Source organism: Astatotilapia calliptera, chromosome 1, assembly GCF_964374335.1.
Source record: "Astatotilapia calliptera chromosome 1, fAstCal68.1, whole genome shotgun sequence".
Taxonomy (NCBI): Eukaryota; Metazoa; Chordata; class Actinopteri; order Cichliformes; family Cichlidae; genus Astatotilapia; species Astatotilapia calliptera.
In genome coordinates this window covers 25,182,971-25,209,468 of record NC_137422.1, presented here as the reverse complement: position 1 = coordinate 25,209,468, position 26,498 = coordinate 25,182,971, and the positions used below count along the sequence as shown (strand labels likewise).

General features: G+C 39.1%; 1 protein-coding gene across 1 annotated transcript; it reads right to left on the bottom strand.

Moving 5' to 3' along the window:
• Positions 1-11,185: 11,185 nt before the first annotated feature.
• LOC145428656 (uncharacterized) lies at positions 11,186-12,614 on the bottom strand. Its single transcript, XM_080301154.1, has 6 exons — positions 12,422-12,614; positions 11,804-11,865; positions 11,665-11,727; positions 11,521-11,580; positions 11,307-11,438; positions 11,186-11,224 (listed from the first exon to the last, which is right to left on the bottom strand). The coding sequence occupies exons 1-6, from the start codon at positions 12,612-12,614 to the stop codon at positions 11,204-11,206; spliced, it is 531 nt and encodes a 176-aa protein (XP_080157280.1). The 3' UTR covers positions 11,186-11,203.
• Positions 12,615-26,498: the final 13,884 nt, after the last annotated feature.

The following is a 26,498-nucleotide window of genomic DNA, read 5'->3' as shown; positions in this document are numbered from 1 at the left end:
TTGATCTGTGTTTTTATTCTGGGGATTAACAGGCACAGTAACATGGACGGTTATATACCCTTGTGCTACCACTAGATGGGGACAACAAGCCTAAAACCTTTAGGTCATTTCTGAGGCTGGTGCTTTATCTGCCTGTTGTGCCTCGCTCGCTCTATAGAATAGCCACAAGGGGGCAATGTAATGAAGATAATTTCATACTAAGAGACGGATATTTTATTCATTTCTGAATGTTGATTTGGTTTGCAAATAATACTTGAAATTTCCTGAAACTGATTGGGATAATTTGCTGCTTATTATCATTCATAGAGCAGCAAACGGTACGACCTCTATTCAAAAGCCTCCTATCAACAAAATCGTTTTACAGGAGTGTTCTGATAGACAGAAACTGGGGAGCATTCAGGAGCATTTGTTAGCTACACAGAGGGTCTGCTCTCACTTTAAAAGATCATAGCAGTTGGAGAGCGCTGAGTTTTTATGGACGTGCTTGCTGAGATCTTAAAAGAATCTGCCCCCCTATCATGTAATAGGTGGGGGGAGGGGATGGTGTTAGGCCTTCCTCACTGTGTGGAACTCTGGGGACAAGGGTGAAAAATTCAATACACACACATCATAATGTCATTCCTGTTTCCATGCCAACACAACCACACATGGGGGAAGCCTACACACTGCACAGGCGATGGAAACATGGTGGGGGAATTATTACAGGCGTGACTGAGATGTTAAAACAATAAATGCTTTGGAAGCTATAATGAGAAGTGCATGGGATTTTAAAAAGATGCATTTGCAAGGAATGTGTGTTTATATTTGTTTGTAATCTGAACCCCTAGAAACCCTTGTAGACATTATCTACTTTCTAGTTCTAGTGGAGAGCCAGCTGCTGATTTTTTTTTAGCCCACCTTAAACTCTTATAACAGACTGAAAATTATCTCAAAGATGCAAGTGAACTTTACACGTCTCTGATATTGTAATGAGTGTCCTCTGTCTATGGACAAATTTATAAATATTTATATTGACGGGACAGTGCCCACTACTAAAATAATATCTTAACTCTCAGCCCTCTTCCTCATTTTGTATGCTTCTGATTCCAACTGAGAAAAGAAATTAGGTCCAGCTGTTGTTGGGATAGACACACATATCTGCCATGTGGGTTAGGCTGACATCATCTTAAGTGATACAAGCTTTTTTAGCCTCAAATATTCATGTATGTTAGCCTGCTGCAAAAACAGTCCTACTTTTAGAAGTTCTGCATGCATGGAATGGCATGGAATTTTTTGCATGGCGTGCAAAAATGACACAGTATAAATTCCATTGTAGTTAAGTTATTTAAGTTTTGGTGTCATAAATTACCCAGAAAAGCACTCTTTTTACCACTAAACATCAGTTTCTCCATTTTTAAAAATGGTGTTCCCTACAAATCTTCCATAAATTCTTAAGATACCTGTAAGAAGCACAGATACTTTGATAAAGAAATAATTCAGTTTTGGATGTGAATATACGTCTGGTCATAGAACTGAAACGCTTCTACAGCCATGTTAATGCGCTGTCAAACCGTTCTTAGGCAAGGTTATTTCTTTGAGGTGAGTGCTAACTGTAACATGTTAATATAAAGCCCAGGCTAACGTCTGTGTAACGTTGTATTTAGCACACACAGCATGTTGGCAGGACATTATCTGTTAACACTAAGCAGGATCTACTGCTGAGGCTTCTGGAAGCATTTATTTCCTCATAATAATGGTATTGGAACTGTAGTGAGAAGAACTGTTGAGGATTACCAAAGTCATAATTATCTATATAATATTTATAGACATTTATCCAGGCTTCTGAAATAATGGCCCATCCTAGTTTAGAGAACCCCACATTACATTAAGCAGCTAGTTAGAAACCAGTATAATATGATCTTCTAATATTTCTGACTGGTTTCTGAACATTTTTGTTGGTATAGAAAAAAAGCTCTTGGCTATTAAATTTTTCTAAAAAAGGTACAAGGTTTGAGTTCCTTTTATATTGTCCTCTTAAGCAATTCCTCAGTCTGGAGAGGAAGACAGAGGAAATACAGGATTTCATAAACTAATAAGCCTCAGAGGGAAAATCAATAAGGTTGTGAGCCCTGCAAAGGATGGTTTCCTCAAATTTATAGACTAGGACAACAATCAGTGTCCTGCGCTGCGAAAGCTCAGTTTATATTAGAAAATGTTTAGCATATTTAATTAAATCAACAGTTATAGTGAGTGAGTGAGGCAGTGAGGCAGAGCTTTGTGAAGTCTGAAGCCTCAGGCTGCAGCTATTTCCTCAAGGGTATGAATGCATATTTATTTCAAAGCATAAATGGCAGTTCTGCTTATTGTTCTGCTTTTCTCCCGCTATAATTTGCAGTCACACCTTTGTAATGTTGGTAGCAACTAGAAGGGCCTTTTACACTAATATCAAAATTTGATTTCACTGTCATGTTAATTTCCTGTTGCTGGGGAAACGTGTTTTTCTGGGCTTCACAACCTAAAATTTAGTGGCACCCCAAAACAAGACTATAAAAGCTTCAAATTGTCTCTGTTGTTGTGTTTTTGTTTTATTTTTAGCTTTGAAGAGTGATAACACATGAATACCAGGGCAGTAAAATAATGTTGCACATACTAAATAGGTATTATAATGCCTATTACATAGTAATAGTAGGCCTTTTTTGAAAAATTTTATTTTGCTTGACATAGTCTCTGTTAGCCTGAGGTGAACTGCATGACTTCCCTTTTTCTTGGATTATTAGGAATCCTGTACTTAGTGAGTATTGCCCATTACAAATCGCTATGTGTATACATATAATGAGCTGAAACTACAAAGCTTGTTTTTGTGTTGATGAATAAAAAGTGTCGGCAAGTTGGCCTTTTTAAAAATATTTTTAAGAAATTCAACCCTATGACCTTAAATTAGATATGTGAGTAAAACAACCCAAAAGCATTGGACTGCTAGAATTCAGAATCTTGGAGCGTAGGAGGAACACTTAAATTATCATATGTTCTTTAAAGGGACAAGTTACTCATTTCTTAACACTTTTCATGCCATTAAAGTGATATTTCACCAGCAATGAGAAAGACAACTGCAAACTATAAGCAAAATTCTATCTGTCACTAAAGAATTTATATAAGTTCAGCATGTTGACTGGAAATGGGTAGCTGTTTAGTAAATAGTTTAACATTTACAGTACTACGCATCCATCACTTCTTTATATTTTGCCAAGAAAATGGTAAATATGTGGAGTGATTTGCTGAAATGTCCAAAAGCACTTTTGCACATTTCAGACAGACTGCATATTTCCAGATGAATGATGCATAAAAACTTCAAGGCCCTTTTCTGTATTCACAATTTCATCAGATTTGACAAGATCCCCCAAACCTCTAGCCGAAATGCTCCTCCAAACCATGAGAGATCTTTCATCATGTTTTACAGATGACTGCAGACACCAGAAATGTTAAATTTGGATTCATTGCTGATATGGCATGTTTTTGGATAATGCTTGAGAATTTTACTTTCAAGCATTTGGACCTCACTCCCAAACTCATTTTTAAGGTTTTAAATTTATTTACTTGACCAAAAAGTTTGCATTATTAAAATAGGAATGCCGAATTTAGGCTGGAAATACAAGACTGCCATCGTTCTGCCATCGTTTTTATTACTGCCACTTTTGTCTTTCAAAATAAAAGTATCAAACATTTAACCCTGGAGAAGCCATGGGGTCAGAGCCGACCCCATTGGTTTTCTAGGGAAACCATGGGGTCAAATTTGACCCCATGGTTTCTCCAGGGTTAAACCTTAAATGAAAAATTAACCAAACCAACAACATGCTTGTTACTACATTATTACCCCCGGGTTCTGATCTGTTATTAACCAGTTACATAAATTTTAATATAAAATATCACTGAGCTTTGGATATTATTTTGGAAATTAAGCTTTGATAACTTGCTATTACCTTCTCGTTTCCACCCTACCCCGCTAACAGCACATTAATACTTGGCTGAAATAGAAAGTGCTACCCTTTTTCCTTTGTTGTTTGTGAGTTAGTTCTTTAATCCACAATAGTTTATAATTAAACACCCCATCGTGTTTTACCCTCACAACTGCTTTTGAATAGAAAATACGTTGTTATTTGTCGATGTGTCTATATGTGGGTGTGTACACAATATGTTTCTTTGGCTACATCCTGAGAGAGCTTAAACCTCCTTCTCTCAGCATGGCTGTTGATTCCTTCACTCCAAACCGATTGGCCTGGGTCACAGTGAATCAGAAGACAACAGAGAGAAAGCCAGAATCACACATCCATCTGTTCTCACGTCTTTGCTTATCGTTGTCAGACAACTTATTAGAACATCAGGTAAATGGATAAAACGGAAGAAAAAAAAGTGAGCAAAAAGTGCTGCAAATGCAAGAGTTTGCTCCTATTGGAAACATACCCTTAGGATTTGCATTTGTCTGTATCTCGGTTAGTTTGATGGCTGAAAACAGTTTTGATAGTCATGGCTAAATGGGGTAATTGTCTCAGGAAAGAAATCCCAAATCTAGATCGCCACCAAAACTGAATCAATTATTCAACCGCCTGAGGATTGTCTGTCTAACGAATTTCATGGAAATCTGTACGTTTTTTTTTCTTTTTTAGTAGCATTGCAGACTATCAGACACAATAAATGACCCCCTTCTGCAGAGTTAATTATTTTAGTGGGTGCTTGTTATGGATATAAAAGGATTTTGTGAAGCTGTAAAGTTGACTGTAGGCAAATTTAGTCAACTATCTCTGGCAGTTCTCACTCAGTGTTGTTAACAAGACTTGGCAAAAGCTTTGAGATATTGATGTTTTTATATAAAGCCTAGTTTCTCCACTCTATAGTTTGGCAATATTCCCATAAGGACTGCATAAATAGAAAGTGTGTTAAACATGACAGATTTTTTTAAAGGTAACACAAAGGTTATTTTGTGTGGTGACAAATCTTTCTTCCCCAAACAACTCTGTCATTTTCATTGAGTAAAGCGCTTAACTCATTCACTGCCAGCCATTGGCAGTGAATGAGTTAAACCCATTGACTCATTCACTGCAATTGACGGCTATAGACGTCAATGGCAGTGAATGAGTTAACATTCCAATGGGAACAACTTTTTGCTGATTTATTGATCACAATAGGTGACCCTCGGGACACCTCCAAAATAACCAAATGCTAAAATGTTAAAATTCAGGGTTTCCCCTTTATCTATGGAGGAAAAGCCTAGAGGGCTATACAAATGAGGCTTTATAGTAGTTGTATATGCATATAACAAAAATAACAACGAAAATCAAATATTTTCTATTTTTCTCACAGTGGACATGGATTATTTTTCATTACTATCAAATCATTCTTCAGACTCTTGTATATAAATGTTATGTGTACCTTTTGATACATGTAATGTACTTAGATAATCTCTGTAAGCACGTGGCAAGTTGTCCTACTTAGCATAGCGATGGTGATGAGTGAAAAACTATTGTGACCTGTATCCACCACACACTGGAAAAACCACAGTATGAAATTCATCTGTTTCTTTCTGCATGTAATATTTCTTTCCATGTAATATTTATTATTACCACTCTAATTGTTAGCGCTGATGATCTGAAGCAGTTTTTAGTGGGTCAGCACCCATTAGACTGTTTAAATCTGTCTGGGTTTAGCATGCCTAGTTTTTTGTTTAGTAAAGCTACTGAAAAATCAGTCTAAGCATTAGTAGTGCCTGGTGTGCAATCTACATATGAGATGTGCACCAATGCATATGTACCAATATGTCAACATAGTTGCATAACTATTTCAAGTCAATTGTGTTACTGGCATCAAGTTAAAAAAAACAAATAAAAACATTTCCCAGTTTAACATTTAAAACATTTGATGGTCCACCAAATATTTGATGGACTGTGAAAACACAATGTTAACACTTGTTGACATTGTGTGTGTGTTTTTTTTTTTACCTTGCTTAAATGTTATTAATTTTAAAAGAACTCTACATAAATGTTGTTGAAGGATTTCTGTTATATTAAAAAATATATCTAAAAATGCAAAGGCCTCTTGCGCTTCCAATTTATACAACCCCCCCCCCCCCCCCCCCCCCGAAACAAAACACATCAACAGTTTTGCTCAGCAACACATCAAAATGGAGAAAAAGATGTGTATGTAGAATAGAATAGAATAGAATTCAACTTTATTGTCATTGCACATGCACAGGTACAGTGCAACGAAATGCAGTTTGCATCCATCCAGAAGTGCTTTAGTGATATAGATACAGTGGGGCAAAAAAGTATTTAGTCAGCCACCGATTGTGCAAGTTCCCCCACTTAAAATGATGACAGAGGTCAGTAATTTGCACCAGAGGTACACTTCAACTGTGAGAGACAGAATGTGAAAAAAAAATCCATGAATTCACATGGTAGGATTTGTAAAGAATTTATTCGTAAATTAGGGTGGAAAATAAGTATTTGGTCACCTCAAACAAGGAAAATCTCTGGCTCTCACAGACCTGTAACGTCTTCTGTAAGAAGCTTTTCTGTCCCCCACTCGTTACCTGTATGAATGGCACCTGTTTGAACTCATCATCTGTATAAAAGACACCTGTCCACAGCCTCAAACAGTCAGACTCCAAACTCCGCCATGGCCAAGACCAAAGAGCTTTCGAAGGACACCAGGAAAAGTATTGTAGACCTGCACCAGACTGGGAAGAGTGAATCTACAATAGGCAAGCAGCTTGGTGTGAAAAAATCAACTGTGGGAGCAATCATCAGAAAATGGAAGACATACAAGACCACTGATAATCTCCCTCGATCTGGGGCTCCACACAAGATCTCATCCCGTGGGGTCAAAATGATCATGAGAACGGTGAGCAAAGATCCCAGAACCACACGGGGGGACCTGGTGAATGACCTGCAGAGAGCTGGGACCAAAGTAACAAAGGTCACCATCAGTAACACACTACAACGGCAGGGAATCAAATCCCGCAGTGCCAGACGTGTTCCGCTGCTGAAGCCAGTGCATGTCCAGGCCCGTCTGAAGTTTGCCAGAGAGCACATGGATGATACAGCAGAGGATTGGGAGAATGTCATGTGGTCAGATGAAACCAAAGTAGAACTTTTTGGTATAGACTCAACTCGTCGTGTTTGGAGGAAGAAGAATACTGAGTTGCATCCCAAGAACACCATACCTACTGTGAAGCATGGGGGTGGAAACATCATGCTATGGGGCTGTTTTTCTGCCAAGGGGACAGGACGACTGATCCGTGTTAAGGACAGAATGAATGGGGCCATGTATCGTGAGATTTTGAGCCAAAACCTCCTTCCATCAGTGAGAACTTTGAAGATGAAACGAGGCTGGGTCTTCCAACATGACAATGATCCAAAACACACCGCCCGGGCAACAAAGGAGTGGCTCCGTAAGAAGCATTTGAAAGTCCTGGAGTGGCCTAGCCAGTCTCCAGACCTCAACCCCATAGAAAATCTGTGGCGGGAGTTGAAAGTCCGTGTTGCTCGGCGACAGCCCCAAAACATCACTGCTCTCGAGAAGATCTGCATGGAGGAATGGGCCAAAATACCAGCTACTGTGTGTGCAAACCTGGTAAAGACCTATAGTAAACGTTTGACCTCTGTTATTGCCAACAAAGGTTATGTTACAAAGTATTGAGTTGTATTTTTGTTATTGACCAAATACTTATTTTCCACCCTGATTTACGAATAAATTCTTTACAAATCCTACCATGTGGATTCATGGATTTGTTTTTCACATTCTGTCTCTCACAGTTGAAGTGTACCTCTGGTGCAAATTACTGACCTCTGTCATCGTTTTAAGTGGGGGAACTTGCACAATCGATGGCTGACTAAATACTTTTTTGCCCCACTGTATATTAGCAATAATATAGATATGTGAGTATACTACAGAAATGGGTCTATTATGGTATGTTATAATGTACACGGTATGAAGTATGTTGTGAATATTCTATAACTATAAGTATGTACAGGCTGTAGTGAGTACAAGCTATGTACAGGCTATGAACAGGATATAAATATGAAAAACTATACAGAATATGAAATAAATAACTTTACAGAATCTGAGATATACAGCTATACAGAAATGGGAACTATGCAAGTTGTAAACAGTTGTAGGATTAAAGATTATCGAATGTACAGAATGATTATTTACACAGAGCTATACAGTAGTGCAGTTAAGATAAGTGAGGGTGTAGATAGTTTCTACAGAGGCTATATAAAGTGCTAGTGGTTGTGAGTGGTGGTTCAGTCCATGTTATTATTGTGTGTTTGAGGGTACAGTTGTAGAGATGGAGACCACTTTACAACTAGAAGTCTTTCAGCATACACTCTGTGTCTTGTATTATGCTGCTTTACAACATCAACTCATCTCCCAGAGTGCATTTCTGCCTAGAGGGTGTAAAGGGACATGGCCTTAGAACAAATGCCTCAGTGTAAACATAAAGGCTCCAACAAGCTTATATGAACTGTTCTTTAAGTCTCTGTGGATTCATGTGAGACTGGCAGTTAAAAACGTGGCTTCTGGCACATTGTCATGTGGATGATTGCAAAAAGAGATTGTACACCTAGTAGTTGTTTATGGCATGGAGTAGTTTATCAAAGAACCTTTTTTAAAAAAAAAACATGAAACAGATATACATACTACTAGTACAGATGGTACAGCATGCATAAATTTAAACACACCATAATATCTACCTTAATTGAAGCCACTAAATCATCTGATAGACCTTGTAGGTCAGCCTCAAAATCTTTGGTTGCCACAACATTTGTGCTGAACTGGCTGTGCTCATTTAGTTAAAGGAGGAGCAAAGGTAGATCAATGAGTACAGCTCAGTAAAGGAATGACCTGTTTATGCAAGCTAATGGCTCCCAGAGCAGTGTCAGTGCATGTAATAGGTCCCAGTAATGTCTTCCTTGTACCATTTAATTTCTCTCTCTCTCTTCTTCCACCTCTCCCAAAGGAAATCTTTATCACAGGCAATATAACTCTGGCTTCTTCAGTCGCTTCAGACAACTTTACTTTGACATTATAGGCCAGCATGATGACCTAATATGTATTAATATGTATACTAGCATAGACAATCTACAGGAAATGTATATATTCAGTATTACCCTAGGTCTTTACAGAAATATGATAAAAATAGACTTTTTTTTTCCTGTTTTAACACAGAAGTCAAATAAGAAAAATTTAAAATTAAGTTAAATGAAATTATATTTTATTCACATAGCATGAAATCACAACAACAGTTACCTCAATGAGCGTTATATTGTAAGGTAAAGACTCTACAATAATAAAGAGAGAACCCCATAAAAATCAAAAGTCCCCGAAGCACTTGGCGACAGTGGGAAGGAAAAACTTCCTTTTAACAGGAAGAGACCTCTGGCAGAACCAGGCTCAGGGAGCCATCTGCCACAACCGGTAGGGAGCGAAAGGAGAAAGACACACTATGGAAGAGAGCCAGAGATTAATAATAACTGATGATTAAGAGTTGTGTATAAACACATAGTGTGTGAAAAAAGTGAGTGAGTGAAAAGAAACACTCGCGGGAATCCCACAGCAGTCTAGGCCTAAGCGAGGCAGGATAACTAAGCGAGGATTTAGTCACCTGGGCCCTGTTTCAGGAAGCCGGTTTAGTGGAAAAACTGAGTAAGTATACCCTGAGTTAACGAAAACTCTGGGTTTTCGGTTTCACAAAGCGAGTTCAGCTGAAGCCTGAGTGAGTCACTATGACGACACACGCCGTGAAGCTAACCTGCCCCCTAGCAGGTTTACTACAACTAACCCTGACTGACCCCGCCTCTTTGTCGGAAACCTGACAGCAGGAAGTGTCAGACATGGCGTGTCCCTTCCTTGAAGAGCCAGTAGATGTTGAAGCCCAAATTCTCCGCAGAGCACTCCGCCGGGAGAGAGTGATCAGAGCGCGTATGGACATCTTATCATTACCTGATGATTTCCTGTGCGAACGTTACCGTTTCTCAGCACAATCAATAAGTTATTTGGATAACATCCTCAGGCCATATATTGCGCATGTGACACATCGCGGACATGCGCTCAGTCCATTACATATTCTTTGTACCGCACTCCGTTTCTTTGCAAACGGGAGCTTTCTGTACAATATCGGTGACGCTGAGCACGTTTCCAAGGCTACTGTCTGTCGGGCAGTCAGGAATGTTACAGTAGCACTGAAACGTCTCCTGCACTCGTTTGTGGTGTTCCCCGGTCACAGACCCACAAGATTCATCAAAGAGCGATTCCACAAAATTGCAGGTATCAGGATGAACAAAACTCAATGCATGATGTGGTGATACGTGAACTACCACTCAAATGGTTCATAAATTTCCAGGGTTCCCAGGCGTGATTGGCTGTATAGATGGCACCCACATCCCAATCATTGCACCCTCAGCAAATGAAGGAGACTATGTGAACAGGAAGTCCGTCCACAGCATCAATGTACAGGTACATAATTCCCTGTAGCATTTCACACCAACAAGTGATGGCATCATGGTAATGGATGCTAATATGTGTTCTCTGCACTGGGTAGATCATATGTGATGCTGCCAACATCATCACAAATGTGGAAGCCAAGTGGCCAGGCTCTGTACATGACTCACGAATCTTCCGGGAATGTACACTGAGCACCAAATTTGGACATGGTGGGTCGAAGTAACTGTGAAATATACAGAGACCAATTGCCACAGGGACGTTTGCACTGACATGTATTCTTCTGTCCTAGGAGAGTTCACTGGCCACCTGCTTGGTGATAGGGGGTACCCATGTCTACCCTATTTGCTCACCCCTTACCCTGACCCTGAACCGGGCCCACAGCAGCGTTATAATCTGGCCCATTGCAGGACACGGGCCAGAGTTGAAATGACCATCGGAATGCTCTAGGCCCTGTTCCAGTGCCTTCGTGGACTCAGGGTCACCCCAGAAAGGGCATGTGACATCATTGTGGCATGTGTGATCCTACACAACATTGCCACGATTAGAGGTGAACAGTGTCCAGCTGAACCAGACAACAGCAGTGATCCACACGATGAACATCCTGACCCACCCACGAACGTACAGGATGGAAGAGCAGTCAGAGACACCATATGCCACAACCATTTCCTGTGACCCGTCAACCCAACATGTTACAAGACAAATACACAGATACTGTGGTCAACTGCCTTTATTGGTCACCCTGTATGTCCTGTACACAAAGAATAAATGCGTATATTAGTATGTTGTACAAACACTGACATGATTCGTCCATCTATGATCACTCCACCCACCCTTAACTGTTGTTCCAGCAGTACAATCTCCAGCTTCGACTTTTGGATCTGCAGCTGGAGGTGCACCATTTCCATGTCGCACTTTCTTATCTTCCTGGCCAGATATGTCTTATACAGCTGCTTCACAGGGAGCTATTGCAACAAGGGACATAGCATTGGCATCCATAGTACATGCCTACTTAGGTTGGTTGTAAATCAGTGCTGAACAACCCACTGTGGAAAGGTTCGTTGTAGGAGTGGCTGGACCCTCTTCCTCTTCATTTCCAGCATCACTCTGCCGGGGACATAGTAAGTCCACGGTGTCATCATAGTACCACATTGTCGTCAGTTGTTATATTTTCCACTGTACACTGTATACCTCATAGTGTGGCTCTGTTGCGGCCTCCTCTGTAGCAGCTGTCACTGTTTCGTCATCATGTGCCTGTGGTGGAGACATTTAACAACATTGCTGTTCTACTGTTGACACATGTAGTCTGTGGAGTATTACGAGTACTCACAACTGCATGTCGGTCTGGCTCAACAGGGGGCTGCACCAGATGCAGTACACCATCACCGTCAACTGGAAGAATATGGGGTTCATACAGGTCACTCATGACTTATGTGGGCGCAAATGGCAATTACCAGACATACCAATCACCATACACCTCATTGTCAGTATGCTCTCAGAGACAACCGACACTGAGAGAAGGCAAAATCAGTAGGTGTCAGGGTGGAAACGCTTTTATGAGCTTTATGTTGCATTGAGGTATATGTTCATATGTTACACTTATTGGGAAAGGTACGGAATGTACTACTCGCTCTGTCTCTGGGAACAGGGAGCTCACCCTGTGGGAGGTTAACACACACACACGCATGTATGCAAAATTAAAGGACACTGCTATGCTCATAATAAAGACGTACCACTGCAGCTCGGTGTGTGTGAGTCTCTCCCTGGGCCCTCACCTGTGCAGCACGTTAACAGTTTCCAAGTGTCTCAGTGTTGTTTATTCACCTAACTGTTTGATGACTGTCATTCTCTGTCAGTAGGACAGTAACTTCACTACGACATAGTTCATTTTGGTCAAGGTGACTGTGCAGAATGGATGTATGCACGCCATGTATTGTTTTGGATTTACCCCTTATGTAGGCACTTGTGTCTTGTGGGGTTGTTGCCACAGAGGATGTCCCCGCAGAGATGCCTTCAGCCACAGGGCGCCCACTGTTTTGGCTGAGGGCCAACTGCTCAGCCTCTGTGAGTGGTGGTGGTGGAGGACCCCCACCTGTTTTTCGGGCCTCCGCTTTTTTTCTGTTGGCTGTGACGGCACACATTTGGGCATACAGAGTAGGCAAATGTGTACTTGTGATGTGCTCAGATAATTTCAATATGTGCTTACAGGTGGTATATTATGCTGCCATCAGAATTTCCGCCTCGAGCGCTGTGAAATACGTCGACCGCGCCTTCTTTCCCTCCGTCTCCATGGTGACTCGCTTAATCTGTGCTCCACTGATCGGGGCTTTATGTATCCTCGTGCGCGTGCTTAACTTGGGGTTGTAGCAACTCCGCGTTGACTGAACTAATTGTTATCAGCCTTTCTGAAACGGAATATTCCGAGTTGGACAGTTTGGGGTTACTCAACCGTGAGTGTCGTTTTTCACTCTGAGTTTTCTAAACGGGCTTCCTGAAACAGGGCCCTGATCCAGCCCTGACTATATGCTTTGTCGAGAAGGATAGTTTTAAGCCTAATCTTAAATGCAGAGGGTATTTGTTTCCCAAATGTAAACTTGGAGCTGAAGGTCTGAAAGAAAAAAGGAAGCTTGATTAGACCTTACTGTCACTCCTAAAATGATGTTAGAATATTAATCGGTTTCAGGGAGTAATAATTTAATAATATGTGTTAAATGTTCCAGAAGTCAATCCTTGAAGAAGTGCATTTATCTTAAGTGTCTCGAAAATTACAATACTTTGTAGAGGACAGTAACTGCAATTATGTGATGGACAGGTGACCTGCTCAGGGCGTAATCTGCCTCTCACTCAGTGACAGCACCACCGAAGCCCTAAATCGGATAAGGGGTACTACATGTTATTGTTGCAGATATTCTTTGAGTGCAAAACAAAACCATACATAATGTTATTGGTGTCTATAGGATAACCATAGTCAAAGAAAACCAACCAGGTGTTTCAGGCCTATTAGCACACAAACATTTTTTTAAAATTTTATGTTCTCTGAAAATATTTCATGATGAAAATAAAAGATAGCAGATGTAAATGAAGCACAAGAGGAACCTAATGGAACTTCAGATGATGATGTCACATCCAGAAGATTTCATCAGACTTAGAGAAATAAATTATTTAGATACAGAGCATCTCCTGAGCATGCTAGAAGTAACTGTGTAGGAGTTTCTTTCTGTTGTCTTATGAGAAAATCTTTGGTGATTTTTTTGTTTGTTTGTTTGTTTGTTTTGTAGATTAAACAAATCGTAAGTGCTTTCTCCACAACAAAAATACCTGCATAAATCAAAAATTGCAGACAGAAACATTCCATGTTAAAGTCTACAGTAATAAAAGAGAAAGAATAGAGTAAAATAATACTGTAGCTGATGTAGTTAATTGTGAATTAATACAGCTGAGCAGTCCTGATATGCTGCCACACGTCAAAATAATATGTTGTTGCAGGTTTTGTTAAGAGACAAAGTTGTGTGTATTGTCATGGTTATTTGCATCTTAACAGGTTCCACCACCCTTGTGACTAACACTGTTATCATGTGATAACATTGTGGTTCACAGCCATACCCCAAACACATAATTTCTTAATTAGTTTCTTCAGTGTTGCTAAGCAATTTCAACTGTACCAGCAGATACAGGAGCCAGAAAGAAACCGTTTTAATCAACACTTACTCCATCATGCTCAGGTTAGGTTCAGAGAGACACCAGTTTTTCTACATCATCAACGTGTGATGTCAAGAGGTTGCAACTATTTTCTGCGTATTAATGTAAAATGTGTTTAAATATTTAGATTGCAAGTTAATGAGGGTTTTTACAAGTTTGTAGTGATACTGGTCACAAATACATTAGGTTGGCTGTTTCCACCTGTGGTGGATGGAACAAATTTCATCTCTCCTAGGTTCCATCAGATTTTCCCTCTTATGTGATTTCTCATGTAAGAAGCAGGTAGTCAGTCTCAGCTGGGGCCATCCTCAGATGTTCTGCCCCAGTGCCACCCTGATTCGATGATTGGTGAGCAGAATAGTGATCAATCCCTGCACCTAAAAATGGAAACGGACAACCATAACCACAGATATAAGAGCTATAGAGGTACTCGTTGCTCTGTTACCATGGCAACACTGGGTGGGGGTGGGGTGGGCATCATCATCAGCTCTCTGAGATTGGCTGTTGGTGCTATGGTGCAATGGTTCAGCTCAGTTGGTTGTTCTGCCCTCTGACTGGCACGGATAATGGTTCATTCTACCTTGATCTGGTGGACAAATGGGAAAGGCTGTATAATTGACACATTAAAGCCTAATCACATGAAGCATGAAAAGAATAATTCCTGATTCAGTTATGTAAAAGCCATGTCAGACTTTGCCATTAAGGAAGCATCCTTTGTCTGTGCATCTCTGTGTGAGTGCGCGCATGTGTGTGTGTGAATCACATATGGTCACATGTTTCTCACTATTTAGTCTCAAATACAAATTAGGCATAAATACACTCATTAGAACTTTATAAATAAAAGAAAAAATAATATAAACTTTATATATTGTGCTTGAAGTAAATTTTCCTTTATCATACAAAAATTACACTTCTGTAATTCTGTAAACTATGATAGTTGTTCCTACAACTCACAGACAGACATGCAGTATACACATCACAAAACCTAGCTGATGAATTATTACTGACATGGTAACACTGTCACCAAAACAAGTGAATTCCCTACCATATGCACGCACTAACGCAAACACATGAATGCTTCCACACACACACACACACACACACACACACACACACACACAACACTGTGAACCTTCGTGTTGTCTTGCTCCCCTGGGTCTACTTACAAAGCTCTTTCCCAGCAGTGCAGTAAGACTGTTGATGCTCTGGGAAAGTGTCAGAATAACAGAAGAGATAGTTACTACATTGCTCAGACTGCCCTCAGGGTAAGGATATCTCTCAAACAAAATCAATAGTAGCCTGCAACAAATAAAACTCATCAGCGTTATTATATGTGAGTCACACGTGTGGTTTCATGCTCACTAATGAGAAGGTCCAGGCATCCTCTGACTGTTTGTAAAGACTCAACTCCTTTGCGCTAATTTATATGTTGGCTTCTTCACATATAATAGATGTTTTATTGTGCATTTTGGACAAAAAGACAACTGTAAACAATACAAAATCTGGTTCCTCAAGAAACAACAACTCAAAGGGCTTTTTTTTTTTTCAACAAACTGTGTCAGCTTCTCAACTATATCATTTTTCTTTCTCTTTTCCCCCTCTCTTGCTAAGATGCACTACAGCCAAATCAACTGGGCAGCCTACACATTTTACCTATAGGAGCTGCTCAGCCATGGAAACTCGTGACATGAAGTTCCTGGCGCACAGTTTTTGTGCTGATTTTAATGCCTAGGAGATTTTAGAGCTCTGCAGTTACTGAGTCAGCAGAGCGTTGGTGACTTTTGCACACTGTGTGCGTCAGCACTCAGCAACCCTGCTCTGGAACTTTATGCGGTCTGCCACTTCATAGCAGAACTGCTGTGGTTCCTAAATGCTTCCATTGACCGTGGAATATTTATGAGGAAACAAATTGCACAAATTGACTTGTTGCAGTGGTTACAATGCCACACTCAAATTCAGTGAGCTCTTTAGAGTGACCCATTCTTTCACAAATCTTTAAAAACTCTATGCACCTCAGCTAGTGGTTGTGAAAACACCTGGATTCTAAGACTAAGTGGTGTGGCTCAGTCGTGTTCTTTTTCTTTTGGCAGGTCCGTTTAGAGGTCACCACAACAGATTATCTTCTTTGATTTCACACTATCCCTAGCGTCTTCTTCTATCACATCAACCCTCTGCATGCCCTGCTTCACTACCTCCATGAAAATTTCTGTGGTCTTCATTTTTATCTGCTGCCTGGCAGCTTGATATTCAGCTTCCCTTGACCTATATATATCCACTATCCATCCTCTGCACATGTCCAACCCATCTCAGTCTTGCCTTTCTAACTTTGTCTCCAAACTGCTCAACCTGAGCTGTCCCTCATATATACCACTTCATCCAGGGTACCCTAGAATTCCTCTTTCAGTTCTAATTGACATCCAACTTGTGGGGAATAAGCCCTGGCAATATTCAACACCACCTCTTCAGTTTTAGCGACAAACACGTGACCCTATCTGACTCTCTCTTCACTTTCATAATACTCCCTAAATATAAAATCCTCACTGTCATGCTGCTTCCTAACACACCTTACCCCTCTCCTCTTCCGTTTCCTTTGGGAAAGAGTGGCAAAGTTTCCAACCTGTTGGCCCATGACCTTCTTGATTCAACACTACTCATTTATCGGGGCTTGGGACTGGCAATAGAAGCATGCTGCCTTAGTGTGGCTCAATACTTTTGTCCATATAGTATACTGGAGTTCACTAAATATTTTCTGACTACTAGCAATTTTACATTTTCTAAGTAATTCAGACTGTAATGTTTCCTAGTGCCCATGGCAAATTGTAATGCAAAGCATCTAAACATTCAAAAACGGTGCCATCGCTTTCATATGTAAATTTAAATTTATTGTGTGCAAATAACAGACTTTTTATGACTGTGAAGAATAATCCATATAAATAATTTATTTGTTACATAAAGTGCTAATATAAATGCAAAAGAAGATGGATATTTGATGTAATCATGCACTTAACAGGTTCTCAGGTGCCGATTTTATAATGCATTGGCGTGCAGCATACAGTGGTTGCAATAGCAGTAATGAATTCCAGACTTAGGACAATCTAAAAAAAAAGTGCACGCTGACAGGCATCAAGTCCATGTTTGTTTGTTTGTTTGTTTGTTTTTTATTTCTAAAAATCACATAGACATTGAGAAAAACTTGCCCAAACAGGTCTGCACGTGTGCTGGTTCCTAGCTGCTAATACCTGTTTAATATGCATTTAACCAGAAAGCACATGTGCGTGCATGCTTGTGTGCATGTGTCCATGAGTGCTTCTCTGTTTATCTTTCTCTCCCTCAACTAAATTCTTTTTATAGGAGCATCCTCCCACGGGCCTCAGCAGGTTTAGCAGGTGTTAACCTCTCTCTGGGAGGCTCCCTCTTGAGGCAACACACCATCTAGCAGAGCAACACATCTCATTCCCAGAGTAGCCTGCAGTCTGCCAGTCATGCGGGCAGAGATGATGGACAGGCAGATGACTCTCCATCAGCTTCAAAATAATATAATGCTCCCTGCTCCCTGTGGAGAAAATAACATGTTAACTTTATTAAAGTTCACGTGGTAGGTAGTTAATTTCAAGTCCCAAGATTTCTGATTTTGATTCTTATATGGCGACTTCTATAGAAGATTGACCCCAGATTTGTGATCATTTTCTGGGTCACCAAATCAAACATCGGCTCTGAGCACGACCTTTTTTCAGGTAGAGGGTTGATTCGTGCTCATGTTCTCTCATTCTCTTCTTCTCTCTCTTTTCGTTTTACTGTTAAATAACTGTTAAATGTTACTGTTAAATAATAATAATTTATTGTTGTATTTAATATATATTGTACACTGTACACTGTACAATGTACACTTTTATGATACTAAAGTTAGAGCACATTTATCTTGTGTCATGACACTGGTTATGTGAGAAAAGATCTAACCCCAGGTTAAATAATAAAGATAATTAAATGCTACACATTGTATGTGTAATGTGCGTGTACTATTGGGCCTGGGGTAGTGAGCTTTCGTAAGACCAGAATTATACATATAACCACTGTTTTGGGATTGTTGGACACCCGCTTTTCAATTTTCAGGAAGTAGTTTAAAAGTTGATCCATTGTCATATGCTATTGTCTGATGTGTTTAGAAATGCCATGCATGTCACATTTTAAGCGCATCTCGTGGCACTCTTGTGTTACTTTAGTGCAATAAAACACATACCACAATGCAGCTGTGGTGAATCGGTGAGGTCTATAATTATGGTCACGCTGGATGTTAGAGAAAAGGTCAGATTTAAACCAAGGGATGTTACACTGTTCCTGGGACTTTTTCTTTCTTTCTTTATGTGTTCTGTGTTGATACAGTCAGGCATTTATATGTCTAAAATAGCAGCTCTGTTTTCTCCTGAAGACACAACTGTCAATAAAACACACAGACTGATATAGAGAAGCATGTAAATTTTATTAAAACAAAACGTAGTAGACCACCTTATTGAGGTTTATAATGTAAACATATATAGTTTTAACTAATGAGTATCAGCCCACAGTTACATTACAAGATACAAATCTAAGAGTTCATAGACTTTGTACATTACTATCAGTTAATGGAATTCAAAAATCAAGATAGAGAAGATAGAGAGAGAGAATATCTAATTTCATATTCTATCTAATCCATTTCTCTCGGGTAACAGAGAATAGCATGTGCCTCTGTGGCTATTTTTAGCTTCATTCACACACTGTTTTGCATTCAAGCATGCAGAGAGGTTTGTGGCATTAAAGCTGAACTTTTCAAAGCTAGTGCTTTCATGGCTGAACATAACTGTCTAATTAACAAATGTTTTCCACTACTTTTTCTAAACCTATACAACCTCTTATCCACAGATCAGTTGAGTAGGGGGAAAAAAATTCTTTAGGGTCACCACTATAGATCATCTGCTGTTCACTACATTCATGAATCTTCTGTGTGGTCTTCCTGTTCTCCTCCAGCCTGTCAACTCTGTATTCAATATACCTTTTTCAGTATATCATTTATCCCTCTTGTGGACATGTCCAGAGCATCTCAGTCTGGACTCTTAACTTGTTCTCTTCACCACTCAACCTGAACTGTCCTTCTAATACACTCATTTTTAATCCTGTCCATCCACATGACTCCAGATCTTAGCATCTTCAACTCTGCCACCTTCAGCTGTGCCTCCTGTAAAAAGGCAATTTATTTCATGCTCGAGAGCCCATAGATCTGACAGTTTTATCCATAATAGCAAATAGGCATGGGATTAGTGCAAACTGATTCAGCTGTGTGGTGTACTATCAGCTATGATAACTGTACCTGTATACATTACTATTGTCACACTGTTCTGGCTGCATTATTAGTGTACATCTGTAAATCATAATGAGGGAATATGATATAAAAATTAAAATAAAATAAAATGGCTTTGGTGTACATTTCAAATTAAAAGTGATCTTTATATATATATTACTAAATCCATTATTATTTGTTAATTAAACACATTGTAACTTGGAAATATATGTGTACAAATGCCTCAATTTATTTACCCCAGGTGGCTTCGTCCCCCAGGAATCCCTTACTTTTGATGTTTTCACTGGCATGATGTGGCACCTCACAGTGTGTTCTGCCTTTGGCATGGTTTTCCCACTTAATTCTAAGAGAGAACTTTATGGTTTTGTGCCTTTGAATATGCAAGTAAGTGGGATAATTCACAGCTAACGGTAGCTTACTCACTGGAAGAAGCTGAGCTCAGCTTCATGTTTCTTTTTTCTTTCTCTGCAGGAGAGCAAAGCCCTAAACTACAGTAAGAGAGGAACAGAGACTTTTAGTCTTAGCTCAGCAACAAAGGGATAGTAAGCTGATACCTGGGGCTAAGTGCAAGAGTGATCATATTGAATAATAGCAGACAGTGAGTGGTTATGTTGTTAAGGATGCAGTAAAACTATTATTGTTACAGTATATCATAGTAAAACAGCCAGTCATATAAAGCCCTGATCTCCAACATTTTCACACCCTTTTACAAATCTCCAAGCTTATTGGTCATGCTGTACATTTTTATGCTGAGAAGGAATTTAACAGTTTAATTCTTGCTTTACATTATGGAAGCGTTTTTGTGTGTTTGTTAATTAGGTCAAAAGCTGTCAAACAGATTTATTACAGTCACTATAGAGAAGTATAAGTAAAGGTATAGTGCTCCAAGAGTGCAAACCCCCACCGAAGAAGCTCACTCTTTTCTTTTAATTTAAGTGGATAGAGATAGTGTTGTTTCAATGTTTAGTAAAAAATGTCAAAAAAATCAAAATCAATCAAAAAAAATTTCATCACACATTTATTTGCCCCCCCCCCCCAAAAAACAAAAAAACAAAAAAACAAAAAAACAAAAAACAAAAAGAAAAACCCCGAGTTATTTCTGGATATGGTATTAAAATTGTTATGTATTAGTATGGTTATGACCTGTTACCATACTGTACATAACAAAGTCCTAATAAGTTAATGTGACATTTAGAATCCCCATATATCATTCACATTCAATTTAGTTTAACTTTCAGGTTTTTTTTGTCACGTTTCAATTAACACAGGGTCAACAAGAATGAAAAAAGAGATAAATAATAAGTAATATATAACATAAAGTAAGTACATAAGTAATAAAAAACATGGGGATGGGGATGGTATGACAGCTGCAAGTAGCAGTCAAGTGTCAGGTGTTGCATTTGGGTAATCTGAAGGCTTGACTAAAAACTGCTCTATAATCTCGCGATCTGTGCAGCCACATCCCTGTGCCATCTGCCGTAAAAAGGAGATAGCTGGTGTGGTGGATGGCTGTGATCAGTCATAGTATTTTGGGCCTTGCAGGAGCTGCTGGAGGTAGAAGTCCTTAATGGCAGGAAGGCTGTTGCCAGTAATGTTCTCTGCTACCTCCATCAGTCTCTGTAGTGATTTCTGGTTGTTGGCAGAACAACTCTCATACCAAACTCTGATGCAGCCCATCAGCAGGCTCTCATTTGTGCTCCTGTTGAAGGTTAAGGAGATGTTGGCGTGCATGCCAAACCTCCTAAGCCTCCTTAGGAAATGACGCTGATGAGACTTTCTGATCACAATGTTCGTATGAGGACTCCAGGAGAGATCCTAAGTAATGATATGTGCCTTTATGTTTTGAGTAAAAAACAATGGCAGTAAGAAAACTAGTTTTAAATAACTTTCCATACTGTTATTATCCCTTTGACCTTTAGCTATTGACCTTAAAGGAGAGGTCAGAAGTCAGATGTCACATGATTTATATTGAATATATACAACACACTTGAAAGAATCATAGTTCCTAAGTTATAAGACCTTTTGGCAATTTTTAATCAATAAATTATTAAGTTGACCTTTGTGGTACCTCGGAGTTCACATCACGCAGGACCTGTCATGGTCCTGTCACATCAACACCGTGGTGAAAAAGGCCCGTCAGCGTCTCTACCACCTCAGATGCTTGAGAGACTTCCAACTGCCCTCCAAGGTGCTCAGGAACTTTTACTCGTGCACCATAGAGAGCATCCTGGCGGGAAACATCTTAACCTGGTTCGGGAACAGCACCATGCAGGACAGACGAGCTCTACAGAGGGTTGTGCGGTCAGTTGAGCGCACCATCCGCTCCGAGCTCCCTGACCTGCACTCAATCTACAGCAGGCGGTGCTGGACCAAGGCCAGGAAGATGGTGAAGGACCTCAGCCATCCCAACAACAGACTGTTCTCTCTGTTGAGGTCAGGAAAGCGATTCCGCTCCCTGAAGACCAACACAGAGAGACTGAGGAGGAGCTTCTTCCCGCAGGCGATACGGTCTCTCAATCACACCACCACACAGTACTGACCCACACATATGGTTCTTACACACACACTGGACTTTCTGGACATTGTTTCACTTCATCACTTAATCACTTTAAGCATATTTGCACTGCACAAGACATAATGTGGATTGCACAACACTGGACATTATATTTCTTTATTTCCAGTTAATACTTGTACAGCTGCTGTTATTGTATATATATTTATTTATATTTCTTCATACATTCTTATATAGTTCTATATTGTGTATTTTGTTGCACAGTTATTTTATTTTCAACTTTAATTTATATATTTTATCTTATTCTTTCCCAGTTAAATTTACCCTTCATTCTAATTTGTGTTGTACAGTTATTTCATTTTTAACCTTAATTTATATTTTATTCCTTCCTAGTTAAATTTACCCTTTTTAATTTTTCATATTTATTTCCCATCTTATTCATAGCCTTTTCCTTTTTTTGTTTTCTTTAGGTCACGAGCAGTTGTCCAAGCATTTCACTACATATCGTACTGTGTATGACTGTGTACGTGACAAATAAAATTTGAATTTGAATTTGAATTTGGATGTAAGCCAGATTTTAATGAATTGTTAACACGACCCCATTCTACACCTCTACAAAGTTTTCTCAGAATTTATTCAACATTTTTCAAGCTATCATGTTTACACACATAATGAGATGTGACACACATGCCCACACGCATTCACGCAAAAGCTACCAAAAACAAAACCTCCTTTTCTGAGGTAACAACTTCTTGGTTTATACACCTCCTGATCAACAGCAACTGTTAACCCACACGGAAAGTACTTTATATCAAACAGTCTTCTTTTTAATTCTTGAAGTTCTCATTGCAGTAATTGAAAATCAGTAATCAGTGATTTCATCAGTGATGAAGTCGCCGGTTCACTAACAAAGAGAATGGCTTGAAGCATTAATATGAGCTGAGCTGAATTAATGTTCCACTTTTTACGGAACAAGGCTTAACTGCAGACACACCAACAGTAATATGGAACAAAAATCCTTGTGAGGTTATAATGGTCCAGTTTTACCTTGTTTGATGGAAAAGCTATTGTCCATCAAATTGTACAAAGGATAATTACAAAAGATGAGGATATAAAAGCCAGTTTTGTTGCTTATTTCTATGATAAAGTTCTAAGTTTTGAAAATTGAGATTCCCATCCAATTTTAAGACTGCTTTTACAATTTGTTAGAATTAAAAAAATCAAAAATATGCTACTCCACATAGACTGAATATGTTTTCTTTTTCTTGTGTCATCTGCAAATCTGTGTTGTTGACTGTATCTTACCTGCCCACATGTATTCTCTCCCCTGTGACCTTTTACTTACCTGCATCGAGTCCCTCAAAGCCTCATTATGTTTCCTGTAACTGCATGTACCTCGCTTGAGTGTTCTGGCCTTTCTAATTAGCTTTCATGTTTCATCTGCTTATATGATTGCATGCTGTCCATATAACTACAGATACAGTTGAGTGATGTGTAGCTGATACTACCCAAGGAAGAGAAATAACACATATTGTCAAAAAAAAGACATATCTCATTATTTTTTTAGCATTTTTGTCTTTGCTGATGCAAACCTATGTATGTATTCCTGATTTGCCTTTGTGTATTTTTTTCTCTCCTTAACAGCTTTTCCTTCTCATTTCTTCCCTCACACACTCACACCCAGCATTATTCTGTTATTCAAATACACAGCATGATTTAACTCTTAACCACGCTGTCTCTCTCACACAGAAACCAAAATATCTTGAATTGGCTTTGCCTTTGAGCCTTTGCCTTTTCCTTTTTTTTTTCTTCTTGAGACCAGTTGCTCAAACCCTTAAGGCCTCACTGTTAGCTGTACAGAAAAATAGAGATGGAGCAATTGAGATGAGAAAAAATTCCAGCCCATCCTCCTCCTCCTCTCTGCACAGCTCCTCTAAGAAAACACTTTGTTTGTTTCAAAGGATGCTGAGAAGCTTGGGCAGCAGATGTGAGATTTTGTGGAAAATGACAAGTAATGAATCTCTTCCACAGTTTTCTAGTCACATAGTATATGATGTTCTGCTGCCTCTTATGCGGCTGATTAATCCATGTGCCATGGATGCTTCCTGTTCTCCCTCTTAAGTCTGTACATAAAAAGAACATTTAGAAAACTCGTGTGTGATTCAAATCATGAGGCAAGTTGTGATTAATTGTGTACACTATTATGTGAACACTATGACTCAATCATTGGATTGAGTCATAATGGTAATTCAGAAAAGACCATTTTATACCTTCTTGGAACCATCATCCTCTTCTTGCTGATAAAGAGCAATTTTGCAGTTGTACTGGTTGAGCCAACTACAGGGATTTACCATGGCAAAATAAGAAATGTGGTGCTTGCAAAGGTGAACTAGTTTACAACAAAAGAAAAGAGCAAGTAGACAAGCAGAAAACAACATTGGGGGAGGTCTGAGAAAAACAGAGAATTAATGGATGGCATGGAGGGGAGAGACAAACGAAATAAGCTGAGGGAAGAAATGGGTGAAGTGTGCCTTCTTTCTTTTACAGTTGCCATGGACACCAAGAAAGCTGAGTTACTGCTGTGTGAACCTTTTACAATGAAAAACACATATGCACAATAAAAGGCCATCATAATTGTCATCACCTATGTCTCTCCACTCCTAAAACTCCCACCTTCTTGAGTTAAAGAAGAAAAAGAAAGGATTTCACATAAATGCCTGTTATCACAAGGCATTTGGGGCAGGTCAAGTGAATTCAGCATACATCTGCTGAGTTGGGTCCTCAATTCAAATGAGGTAAAACTAACGACACAAACACCACAAAAAAATCACTGAGAGGGAAAAAAGGGATGAGCGCAGCACATCATTTGCAAGACAGCAGTGCAACAGGATAAATGCACTCGTTAAAAAGTTGTGTTTATCTTTGATGAGAGCTGACTGCTGGGCTCTTTATTCTTGGTGGAACAAGCAAGAAAATCATCAACACAGCAAGCCCATTTATCTGTCATTTCTCTCACCCTGTCATCCTTTTCCTTCAGAATTTCTTTTTCCTTTGTCCCTTTTAAAATTATAGCTATCAGCGTGTTTGAGATCTCGACGCTGTAATATATAAATAAAAAACTATGTATATAAGAAAACACTATTTCCTAACTACTATCCCCTCACCTCCACACTCCCATTTAGGAGTTCTCCCCATACATCATTTCATATCATAGAGGAGATTACTTTTCATTAAATGTCATTAGCATATATGTTTTCTGTGGCTTTGTGTCAGGTTCATTACTTTATCTACTCAAGTGTAATGATGTGAATTGTATAACCACAAGGATTATATTCCATAATAAGTCAGCTTGTCTTTTGTAGAAATAAACTCAGCAAAGGTGAAACTAACACCATATCACAAAAGAGTGTAGTTAATGAAATACATGAGTGACAGCACATCACAGGTTATCCAAAGAGAACTACACTCCAAACTTATAAAAGTGTCAGTTGTTTAATAATTTTTGTTGTTTGTTTTACATTTTGCTTATCCTATGTTGCTGGTAATGGTGTTGCGGTTCTTTTTTGGTTGTTTTTTTGTTTTTTTGTTTTGTTTTGGTTTGTTGTTTTTCCATAACTTGTGTATCTGCAAATATACACATTCTGTATTTTTCATATGAAAGAAACTATACTGTGGTGGGGCTTGCTAATTTCTTGTTTTTGATTTATGTATGTTATGTTTTGTTTTACTTCATATGTTTATATGTTTCATATGTTGTTTGTTTAATTTAAGACAAAAAAAAATTTAAATGAATGAGAGGTAAAACTTGAGGGGGTAGGGACAAATAAGTAAATACTTCAGCCTACTCCTTTTCAAACAAATAATGGAATGATATTTTGTAATGATTGTGAAGGCACATGTTTGAAATGTTTGAAATAAAAATGAACTGAACTGAACTGAACTGAACTATGCAAGCTGACAGCTAGGAGAGAAACACTGTTGTGAAACAGATGTTCTTTTTTGGTTTGTGGATAATCAATATTGACATTAGCTGTCCCATGAGAAATATATTATGTTTTGCTGTTGATTGTAATTTAAAATTAAGCAACACGGAAAGGATTAAAAATAATATCAAATAAAGACAGGGCGATACATAAACACATCCTACTTGAATGTGTGGGCACCCATACTGTTCCTGTCTTATAGTCTGTGGTAGGCTCTCTGTGGTAATGGGTTTTAGAGTTTCTTTTCCACTATTTGTTTTTTTTGTTTTCTGAATACGAGAAGTACGTAGTTTTCACTTTGGAGTTTCAAACATTTTTTTTTCCTAAAACTTTATGTAGTGCTTGGGCTCCTGACAAATCCCCAACGGTCACAACAACACAGCTTCCGTTCAACTCACTGTTACGTGCAAAAAGAAAAAAAATCTTGCTTCTAGCCTGAGCAGTACCCCAAAGAGTTGTATGTGAGGATCAAACAGCTGGAACGGACATTAAACGGTTT